General features: G+C 40.4%; 1 protein-coding gene across 2 annotated transcripts in view; it reads right to left on the minus strand.

Moving 5' to 3' along the window:
• Positions 1 to 12,120, minus strand: part of DLG2 (discs large MAGUK scaffold protein 2) — a 1,427,929-nt gene that overhangs the window by 1,091,298 nt on the left and 324,511 nt on the right. The window contains exon 1 of one of the 2 annotated variants that reach the window (XM_068976935.1): positions 3,769 to 3,846. The exons of the other annotated variant lie outside the window; for it this stretch is intronic. Within the exon in view, the coding sequence (XP_068833036.1) occupies positions 3,769 to 3,846 (78 nt within the window). Of the gene's footprint in view, positions 1 to 3,768; positions 3,847 to 12,120 lie in introns of those variants that run through there. 2 annotated transcript variants of the gene reach the window in all.

Consider the following 12,120-nt stretch of genomic DNA (forward strand, 5'->3'; position numbering starts at 1 on the left):
TCATGCATTTACTTTTCGTGGCATATGCTTGAAAGTAAAAATATAAAAATCAAAAGCAAAGCTATGCAGAAGTGAAGGTTCACAACTTAAAGTGTTTTATACTCTTTCTTGTATATGATTATGCCATCAGAAATTGCAGTTCAATTTATCTTAAAGCGGCCCTTTTAAAGTAATACAACTAGAGATTGACTAAATTAAGCATTTTAAGTTGAAATGTGGCAAACAAGCTTACAAGACACTAATTTCTGAATTAATTACATGGAGTAAAAAAAAAAATGTGAATGAAAGTATTCTATTGCAGCCAGACAGTCTTGATTTCATATCACATTAAAAATCATTTCATTCATAGAATTTGTTGGTATGCACATACTGTCTTTTTAAAGAATAGCAAAGAGCCTTTTTTCTTTTTTAGAACAATAACAATGTGAATCAGCTAATATCTTTGACTTACTCTAAAAGGAGTGTATCTACAGTTGCCTAGCATTTAAGTGTGTGTGTGTGTTTTTGACAAAAGATATCTTTAGTTTTTACAGGATAAACAATGAATACAAATGCCATTGTTTAGCTTACAATAATATAACAATTACTATTAGTTAAAAGGAGTAATGGGTGCCTAGATAATAGCTTGAGACACTTATCTGAAGAGGACAAAGAGTGTAAAGTTTTAATAACAGGGCAGACCACTGTCTATGGAAGACAGCTTAAGCACAATCTTGTCTGAAATAAGGGGGTTGAGTTACAGGATCAGTAACTTTGATTCTGTGAGCCTCATGACTTATTAAGACAGGTGAATGATAGGTGGATGGAAGAGAGGGCTATGGACTCAAAGAGTCATTTTTAGAATAGCCTGGATAAACTCAGTTTCAAATCCTAGCACTATTAGGTCCCACAAACTCTATGACCTTGGGCAAACTACTCTTCTCTCTAGGACTCAAGAAAAATCACATCTACCTTATAGAATTAAGTGAAACTCCACAGCCTAAAGCAGCTGCTGTATGATGTGTGTATAAAGAGGGACTCTTGTTAATACTGTTACTGCTATGATTGCTATTACCATTATTACCACATTCCATACTGCTGTTTAATTCTGCTGGCATTAGATGAGGTAAAACGGTAGACCAGGCAACCAGGAATAAGGCACACTGCCTGTTTAGGGATGGCATTTAGGCTTGCACATTCCCAATTAGCTTTTCAATTAACCCCAGCCTTGAGGAATATACTTTCCAACCACACCTGAAAGCTAAAGTAGGCCTGATAGGCTATGATGGGTGTAGGTTTTTTTTTATTAGAAGAGGAGAGAATAAACTTACCTATTGCAAAAAGAAGCCCAAATTTATAGAAGGTACTGAAACGAAATCACAGGGGCTACCTCTGATATAATTTATACCCCCAAATGCTAAAACCTGCTCTGAATCTATCAATAGTTCTTTCACATTTAAGTATACTGGTCATTTTCTACAGAAAACTCAATGATCATCTTGCTTTATACCTCCTCCTTCTTTTTATAATAAAGCATGACAACATACAGTCAGCAACATCTATTCCCCTTCCTGTTTGCAACAATATGATCTCTGCTGTTACAGTAATACATTATAGGAATGCATCCAGCTTGCAGCATCATTTGTTAACTGCTTTCTCAGCTGAAGTATATTACTGTAATCATTGGACAAAACCTTAATTCACATAGTTGGTTTTAAATAAGCCACATGATAAAATGAAGTCCCCAGAATAAACTATTCCCATTCACTAAGCACCAAGTGGGGGCCTTGTTGGTCATTGTTCAAGGCAGCACACCTTTTAATTTATTCCAGGAACTCTGAATAAAAATTCCATGGGGAAAAAAAAATTGAGATGCTGTTTTCATGTTAGTTATTATCACTTAGTGTTCAGAATTAACTCCCCTAGCTCCCCTGACTAACAGAAAGACATTAGAGTTAATTTTTCCTTTAGTCTCTATCACTCAAGGAGCAAAACTTCAGTTCTCTAATGCTGATTTTCCTACTTTCTGAGTAGGACAAAATATTATCTCTAAGATGAAGTATTAAAGCTCCTTAACCCCATACCTGGTTTCTTCTTGCTTGTTCTCAGAAATGAAATGGAGATACTGAAGGCCCCTTACTAGCTTCTTCCTACACTCAAGAAGCAGAAGCCTGTGTTAGATCCTTTCATTTCTGTACACTGAATTTCATTGAGCTGGCATTCTCCACATTCAGGCCCAAGCCTGAAATAAGTGTCACTGGGAAATTCAACTTTCCTGTGCATACCAATTCGGCATAAGACATTATCTCCCAGTGGCTTTCAGAGCCATTTGTGGTCTCTGACAGACCCCTCATCCATACAACCTGTAATTTTCATAAGAAGGCACTTTTTCAAAGCACTTGCTCCAATAAAAGAGTCACTTTCAAGTCTCTTTCCTTAAAAGAGAAACAAAACAAAGCAAACCCCTCGAAACCCAATATATATGATGCTAGTACATGATAATCAGGCTTGTAATCATTTTACCTGTGATGCATGGGAAAAAAGGAATCAATTCTACTCCACCTTTGTCTCCCCATACTACACTTCCAGCACAAGTGCTACTTAATAAGTCGGTCAACAGTATACTATCCTCAGATCTGGACATTCTGAAAGGCTACAACCCTAAAATCAGAACTCGAAGGATTTTTTTCTCTTCTCACACTACAAACAGTCATATCTTGGCTTATCACTGAATTCTTGTTCATATTATCAACAATCCCACTCTGAAGGAACAGATAGCAAGTTGCAGTGAAGCAATCTTAGCAGCTGAGAGCAAGGGCTGTGCCACAGGCCAGGAAAACCACCTCTGGATCAATCTCAAGAGTAGATCTAAGTCAGAAAGGATGCTGGGCCAAAGATCACATCCTCAAAGTAATATGGAACAATCTTAGCTCCACAAAATATTGTCTTTGGAAGTTTCCCCATCACCAAATTGGATACTGATTTCTTAAACATTGACCATTTGGCCAGTGCCTCTGAAAGCCTTAGTCAAATTAGAGACGTAATTTTGTTTTGCATCTGAGGACTTACAGGCCATGTTAATTTCTTAGAGAAAGATAACTCATGAGACAGATCTACATAGAGGTTCTCTAGAAACAACCAGTCATGCTGAATAAAAGAAATACAAAGCCATTCTCTAAGTGGACAAGTCTATGTGATTATAAATAGAATTCTTGCTCATTGTAAACACTTTTGAAATGATGGCTTTGTTGATCTGAAAAGATAGCAAGCACCCCTGTGGAGTCTGGTCAATGTCAGGCAGAGTCCCAAATACGTGCTCCGATGACATACACTAGGATGCAAGAACTGGAGGGAGGCTCAGGGATTTATCATGCCCCTTGCAGAACCAACCATTATAGTCATAAAAATAATCCACTGGTAGCAACAAGTTTACTAGAGAGCTCCCTGAAGAAGCAAAGATTTCAGCTGCTTAATTGCTTTCACCCTGTGCCATTTAAAAGAATACCAAGTGTCTATTGAGACACCATCAATTGACGGTTTCACCAAATATTTTGAATAGCTAATGACTCTACTGGACCACCACCAATCCCCTCTCCCCGCCCCCAGGAAGCCAGGCTCCAGGAGTTCCCCCTTTCTGTGAGCGGCATGGTCTACATGCCAGCGAGAGGCAGGTTCTCATCCCGAGCGGAAAAAAAAAACATAAAACTGCGTCTGTACTCAAGACCAGCAGTCCAGAGCAGGCAGTTGGCAAAGCCGAAAAGGTAATCTTCATCTCCAAGCACTCCCTACCTTTTCGGATTTCGCCTTCCTGGCGTTGTGCACGAACCTGCGACCCAGCTTCTTGGCATACCAGATAGAGGCGAACATAGCGCTGCCAACGGAAGGGATTCGCGGTGAAGCGGCTGCACAATCAACTTCCCAGCTCGGCTCGGAGGTCTGGAGCGGGGGAAATCGGTCTGGAGCTGTCACTTGCAGGCTGTTGCTTTCTCAGTGCCTCTCATGCTGGCGAGCTGAGGCCGAGGGCGGGAGGCGGGAGGGAGGGGGCCGGGGGCAGGCAGTCCGGGCCGGCCAGTCCGCAGGTACCTTCACATCCCGCCTGCGGGAGGTCCGCGCGAGGGGGGCGGGCGGGCGCTGCCTTCCCCGCCGGCGCACACGCGCATCCAGGCGGCTGAGTATCCGTCTTGCAGTTCTTGGGCTCTTGTTCACCACCAAACTCCACGCGTGGCAGGAGGAAGGGCAGCCGCAGTCCGGTCGCCCTGGGCTCCGGGCAGTGGCCCCCTCGCCTGGCTTCCCTCGGCCTCGACAGTGCGTGCTGGCGGCGGTGGCCGCGCAAAGACGCATCCACACCCAGCCCCGCAGGTAAAGCAGCCAGTAATTGGAGCTGCCGGGCACGCGGGAGGGGAGAGACCACCACGGACGCGGCCCTGCGGGCACAAACAGGTGTCCCCCGGGGCCGGAGCCTGCCCCGAAGCCCCGAGAATAAAGGGCTGTTAGCGGGACTGGAAACAAAGCGACCTTCCTCTGCCCCCCTCCTCAAGTCCACTGGGGCCACGTAAAGTCCTATCCCTGCCTCCCAACCAGTCTTCTCCACAGCTTACAAGAAAAATACCAAAACCATTTTATTTCTTTGAGGTTGGCCCCAGGACAAACGGCGAGGTGAACAGGATGAGGCGTATTCCCTAAATACCAGAGTGAAGGTCCTCAGCTTTTGAACTCTTTGGCTCCACCGCTGAAACCACCTGGGCTGCTTTTACAAGCCCAGGTTTTCTGCCTGAAGACTGAGTAAAGGGGAGGGGCTTAAATCTACCTTTACACTAAAACAGAACAGTTGACTCCTTTTTTCCTTTAAAACCCCAGAGTTTTCTTGCAGTGATATCTATTGTTAAATGGGGGATTTAATACCACTTTTGAATAGAAGATTTATGGCAAGTCTTAAACCAGGCTCCTCTGAGGAATTCTCTCCTTTAATTCTACCACCATGTGCTTCCAATTTCAATTATCTTGGTGGTTGTTTAGTTGCTTAGTCGTGTCCAACTCTTTTGCAACTTCATGGACTGTAGCCTGCCAGGCTCCACTGTCCGTGGGATTTCCCAGGCAGGAATACTGGAGTGGGTTGCCACATCCCTCTCCAGGATATCTTCCCAACCCAGGGATTGAACCTGCGTCTCCTGCATTGGCAGGGGGATCCTTTACCACTGAGCCACCAAGAAAGCCTTTTCAATTATTTTTCTAGGGTTAAATTATCTTACATAGGGTTTAGATTATTATGAGACATTTTAAAGGTAAAGTCAATTTTAAAAGACAAGTGTGTCTTCTGATGAGAGAGAATGGCTAAGACTTTGTCCATCTTACTAGAGGACAAAAATAAATTGCTCATCTCAGCAAGGAAAACCTTCTTTCCACTGATATACAAATGAGGCTCAGTCCAATAAATGTTTTCCAGCTGATCTAATAGACATGCCCTAGGAGCACCTGTTGACCAAGGACAATGTTGAAACACGAATAAATGAAAAAGAACTCCCTTCTCTCATGATAAGTCACTTGAGCTTTACCCCCAGAGGACTGGGTCTCCATTCAACTGTTTTATAAAGTACACTGAACATCCTTCTAAGCAATTGGAGATAGAACAAGACAGTGTAGGATCAGGACTCACGTCCATGTTAACTCACTACGGGAAACCTCGTGCTTAGAAGAGTGCTGAGCACAATACATTCAATGTATGTTTATTGAATAAACAAATAATCTGGGTTCTAACCCTGGCTTTTTTCTAAATTGTTTCCTTGTTTCCTCTGTGCTTGGATTTGCCTTATCTGTAAAAGAAGAGAATTGGGCAAAACATTTTTCAGGCCCCCTTCCTGCCCTGTGCATCTGTAATTCTGATTCCGAGTCTGAGGGTCTTCACATGAGTATGGGGAACACTGACTGAAACCGCCCGCCCGGACCAGGCACCATAATGGCCGTTGGCAGGAGCGATTTTACAAGACGTCTTGGTAAGGTACATGGAACTAATAAGCCATTACTAACCCAGAAAAGTTTGGGAAAGGTCAAAAGGAGACTCCATATGTCCTCCTACCTCCCGGAATCTTTTTTGTTGGCTACTACCTCCCAGAATCCTTCTTGCTGGCCACCACCTCCCAGAATCCTTCTTGCTGGCCACCACCTCCCAGAATCCTTCTTGCTGGCTACCACCTCCCGGAATCCTTGCTGGCATCCATCTTGGTTGAGCAACGTGTGCACCATCCAGAAGGACCCTGAGTCAGAATGATTGACCAGACACAACCTGGAAACTAATTCCATCACCATAAAACCCAAGACTGCGAGCCACATGGCACAGCAGTCCTCCTAGGTTCCCTGACCCTCCTCCTCTCCGTGCAGGTGCCCCTTCCCAATAAAGTCTCTTGCTTTGTCAGCATGCGTGTCCACGTGTTAGACGAGAGCCCCTTTTGGGCCCTGGAAGGGGTCCCCCTGCCTGCAATGAAAAAGAAATGTCTTGCGCTCACCAGAGGCATAGGCTCTGGTAAAATGACTCGGCCTGGACTCTTCCACCTTTTTCACCACGCCTAACCGCCACCTGGGGTTTGGTTTTGCCATAACCTGTTACCATTCCTCTGTGTTCTTCCTACAAACTCTACTTTCCTTTCATTTCCTTTTGATGCTCTTAGACAACCCCTGTGCAAAATTCACCACATCACACCTTGTACTCTTTGGGAAAAAAAAGTGCCACAGAAATCCAACAAATAAATGATAACTCCTGCTTAGCTTTCAAAGAGTTACTCAACAGGACCACAATTTACCCCAATATTGCTGCGATGTTAGAGGTATTCATTATTCCTGCATACAAGTCTGTCTAAGCTGTGTAGTTAAAAGACTATTCAGTTAACAGAATAAAGTCGATAAAAAGAGGAGGGAGGCAATTGTCCCTAAATTAATGAGCAGAAATGTCTGTTTTTAACATTTTAAGATGGAATTTGACAATAAAGAGGTGAGAAAAAAAATATTGAGTTTTCAAATCACTGATATCATAAGGGAAATCAAAGAATGTTAATTTACTCTGATGGGATGCCAATCATAAAATAATTTTTATACTTTCTTCATAAGTTAAGATTTTCTAAGTCACTAAAATTGGGTCTTGGTGAGATCTTTAATGCTTGATCATTTTGTTGGCTAGTTTTGCTTTTAAGTTCTTGTTGTTTAGTCGTTAAGTTGTGTCCAGCACTTTTGTGACCCTGTGCCAGGCTCCTCTGTCCTTGGGATTTCCCAGGCAAGAATACTTGGAGTGGGCTGCCATTTCCTTCTCCAGGGGATCTTCCCAACCCAGGGATAAAACCCATGTCTCCAGCACTGCAGGAAGATTCTTTACCACTGAGCCACCAGGAGAGCCCTTTGCTTTTATATTGAACATGTAATGACCTTTTGCACATACCTGACCTAGAAGCGTTATCAACTTTTATAGGATGGAGCTCTTAAGAAAGTAAATTGGGCCTACCAGCTAAGATTTATCTTTAAAAACAATAATAACTATTGTTCCTTAAATAGGCATTCAGAGATAGAAGGCAGTGTGAAATAGGTCATTTGTAGTCAGGGGGACAGTTACGTTAGACAAATGCTTAACAACGTAAGTATTCACAATATATTTTTTGAATATGTCTGTGGCAAAGTAAGAGAATCCACCAACTTGAAAAATCTAGAAGAGGCATCAGAAGCATATCTACAATTTTCAGTGGTAAAAGATGGTTTCATGTCGATGGAATGAAGCCATTGCCATAGTTATACAATCATCTTCCCTGGGCTCTCACTGAGCAGGTGTGCCTGCTACAAAGAAGGTGGCAGCTGCCCAAATAAATCTTAATAGTCTCTAACCATTGTCCTGCTGATTGAGACAAATAACTTGCAGCTCTTCTGTGTATGGAAAACAAGTTTTTCAGACGCTTTCCATCTGTATATCATCAGACCTTTTCCTTTATAATTTCATTTTTTATACCTCTCATATGACAGAAACCTACCAGTGCAGCTGAGTTTGAGATGCAACATTAATCCTTTTAAGCAGCTTTTGGTTCATGCCTCAACACACACACTGTGTGAGTCTCCTTTGAATTCTCAAGGTAAATGCAATATTTAAATCAAGCCATTAAGATTATACAACAACATGTTCTGCCTAGTACACACGTGATTTTCTTTTAAAAGTCATCTAAATATATCATAGATAATTATAAAAGCAGTAAGTAGTAAGCCCTAGGAACTAATATCTGGTAGCTTGAAAAGCTATATAGGTTAGGTGTATGGTATATACTAAAGAAAATACATGTTTGAAACATAAGAAGTTAATGTACAAAACCAATAAACATTTAAATATTTGTTTGATTTGTTTGTATATATGACATACATTCTTGATAGCCCTTAATATCCTTTATTAGTCTATTATCAAACAGCAGGTGTCAAGAACATGTTACATAGAATTTATGACTAAAAGAAGATAAACATAATATTTAACTTAATTTGCAGGGATGTCAAAATGTTGATGTTAGCTACTTCTATAGATGGTAGTGAATAGCAAGGATAAAAACAGTTACAGTTTGGTCTGTATAGTTGTGTAACATTTGTTTCTTCTACCATGAAAATATATCCATGTTATTACTTATATGATTAAAAAGGTAAGCAATAGTTATTCACAAAAATGGAACTGAATAAGATAAAAGCCCTCCTCTCAAGGAGTCATATAGAGTTCGGGACATAGATGTATAAAACAATAAATTTCAATGCAAAATGGCATAACAACAGATGTGTGAAAAATAATGTGGGAGTTCAGAAAGAAAATTACTGCTTTTTGGTTTGTATATAAGCCCAGTAATGAATGTCAGCTAGAAAAGTGCAATAATTAGTGTCAATGTACATAAAAAGCAAAGGAATAGCTCACTCTTTCAGCATGTTTTATCTGTATGGATAGCAGGGGAAATGGTCACTCTAGTTTGTATACAAACATAACAACCACTGGCCCAGTTGCAATTAGTTGTATTTCTGTCTCAAAGAATCAACCACTTATGGATACGTGTGAAAAAATGTTTGAGCCACTACAAAGAATAAGCCCGCTAACTCTAATTATAATAGGCTAAGCCTACTTCTTTGATTCTGTTCTCAAAATCATCACAATCATTCTTTAGTATTTGAATATCTCACCTTCCTTTCCTGTAAATGTTTAATTGTTATATATTTAGGCACCCAGAGACATAAGGTAGTTTGACACACATGTACATACCACCTTTATTTAATAAATGTTAACATACTGCCATATTTGATTCATTCATTTTAAATAAGTAAAATCTTCATAATATAATCAAAATCTCCCACCTCAATCCACTCTACCTCAAATTCATCTCAAAATAATGCTCAAGAAACATTTTTCTACTTTATTTAAATTTAAACATATGCAATTTTAAAAGACTAGATACCTCAAAATGTAATTGATAGTAGGAACAGAACTATCATATGACTCAACCATCCCATTATTGGACGTATACCCTGAGAAAACCGTAGCTGAAAGAGATGCGTGTTCACCGCGGCACTATTTACAACAGCTAGGATGCGGAAGCAACCTAGATGTCTATTGACAGATGAACGGACAAAGAAGTTGTGGTACATATAATGAAATGTTACTCAGCCATGAAAAAGAATGCATTTGAGTCCATTCTAATGAGGTGGATGAACCTGGAGCCTGTTTTACAGACTGAAGTAAGTCAGAAAGAGAAAAACAAATATTTTATATTAACGCACATGTATGGAATCTAGAGGAGAAGGCAGGGGCACCCCACTCCAGTACTCTTGCCTGGAAAATCCCATGGACAGAGGAGCCTGGTAGGCTGCAGTCCATGGGGTTGTGAAGAGTCGGACATGACTGAGTGACTTCACTTTCCCTTTTCACTTTCATGCATTGAAGAAGGACATGGCAACCCACTCCAGTGTTCTTGCCTGGAGAATCCCAGGGATAGGGGGGCCTGGTGGGCTGCCGTCTATGGGGTCTCACAGAGTCGGACACGACTGAAACGACAGCAGCAGCAGCAGCATGGAATCTAGAAAGATGGCATTGACAAACCTAGTTGCAGGGCAGCAATGGAGATACAGACACAGAGAACACACTTGTAGATACAGTGAGGTTAGGAGAGGATGGGGCAGATTGAAAGAGTGCCATGGTGACATATATATTACCACATGTAAAATAGATAGCCAGTGGGAATTTGCTGTAGGACACAGGGGCCTCCCCCCAGTGCTCTGTGACAGCCTAGAGGGGTGAGATGATGGGGTAGGAGATAGAAGGGAAGATCAAGAGGAAGAGGACAGATGTACACCAATGGCTGATTCCTGTGGATATATGACAGAAGCCAACACAATGTTATGACAGTTGTCCTCCAATTAAAAATATATTAAAAAATACAATTGATGGATAATAGGATGTGTACAATTTGAACTTTTATTACAAATTTCTTCTAAATTGACATTATTAGTAGTTTATATGAGTTCTTTATTCTAGATGACCCATTATAATCAGCTATTAATATGTTAAACAGTATACAATATTTCTCCTTGTAGTTTTTTAAAAAATAATTTTTATATATCTACTTTTAATCACTACTTGGGGGGGGGTGCTTTTCTCCAGCTTCAGCTAGCAAGGGTTACTCTTAGCTGCAATGCACCAGCTTCTCATTGAAGTGAATTCTCTTCTTGTGGAGCATGAGGTCTAAGGTTTACAGGATCAGCAGTTATGTTTCAATAGTCATGGTACACGGGCTTAGCTGCTCCACAGCATGTGGGATCTTCCAGGACCAGTGATTGAACTTGTGTCTCCTGCACTGCCAAGCAGATTCTTAACCACTGAACCACCAGGGAAGCCCTACCTGGAGCTTTGATGTGCATTTTCTTAATTACTGGTGAGGTCTACCATTTTTTTTTCCATTTATTTATTGTCTATTTGAACTTCCTTCTATTCATAGTGTTTGCTCATTTTAAAATAAGGTTATCCCTTACTGATTTTTAAAAGTAGTTTATGTATTCTGGAAACTAATTCTTTGTTTGTTACACGTACTGAAAATCTCTGGTCCGAAACTCTGACTTGTCTTTTAATCCCATTTGTTTCATCATGCACATTCTTATGTACTCAAATTCATCAATGTTTACCTTTATGTGTGTACATTTGGTATCTGAATTTTTTCCGTATACAAGTTTATAAGTTTATCATTTTATATTTTCTTTTAACTCTTCATTTTTTAAAAGGAAATTATGGTGTAACATGGAAATCTGTTTGTCCTGCCCCCATATGTATGGCCAGTTGTCTAGATGTATGTAGGTATGTATGTACGTAGGTATGTACAAGGGCTTCCCTGTGGCTCAGTTGGTAAAGAATTCGCCTGCAAGGCAGGAGACTGATTGTAATGCTAGAGATCAGGGCTGGACCCCTGGGTTGGGAAGATCCCCTGGAGAAGGAAATGGAAACCCACTGCAGTATTCTTGCATGCAAAATCCCATGGACAGAGGAGCCTGGAGGACTACAGTCCACGAGGTTGCAAGAGTCAGGCACAACTAAGCAACTAAACCACCATCAGGTATGTACGTACATATTTATGCTCATATATGAAAATGTTATTCCTTTTCCTCACTGACTTGTAAAACTCCTGAGTTATATGTCTAGATCATACAAGTGTGCATTTAATTATTTCTGGGTTCTTTTATCTATTTTAATTTACCCATGCTAATACCACATTATCTTGATTATTGTGCTTTATAATAAATATTGAAAGAGAAAATGCCAATCATCCTTTTCATTTGACCTAACTTTTCAAATTAATGTTTGTAAAGTTGTACAATTGGTGATTTTAATATTACACCCAATATTCCATGTTATTATTTGATAGTATTTTAATTTTATTTTGTTGCAGTAGTACTATTTCTGACAAAACATGTCACTATTATCACCAGTATTTATTAGTTTATAATTAATAGTCAAAATAACTCCCAGGTTTATTCATCTATGTTCTCATCATGATTGTTAGCATCCTAGCTCTCTGAGTTTTACTTTTTACTGTTGTACATATTTTAACAGCAATTTCTGCAAAAATCTGTGATGGTTAACCATGTTCAATCTTTTCATATTTT

The sequence above is a fragment of the Capricornis sumatraensis genome, chromosome 8 (assembly GCF_032405125.1).
Source record: "Capricornis sumatraensis isolate serow.1 chromosome 8, serow.2, whole genome shotgun sequence".
NCBI classification, from domain to species: Eukaryota; Metazoa; Chordata; class Mammalia; order Artiodactyla; family Bovidae; genus Capricornis; species Capricornis sumatraensis.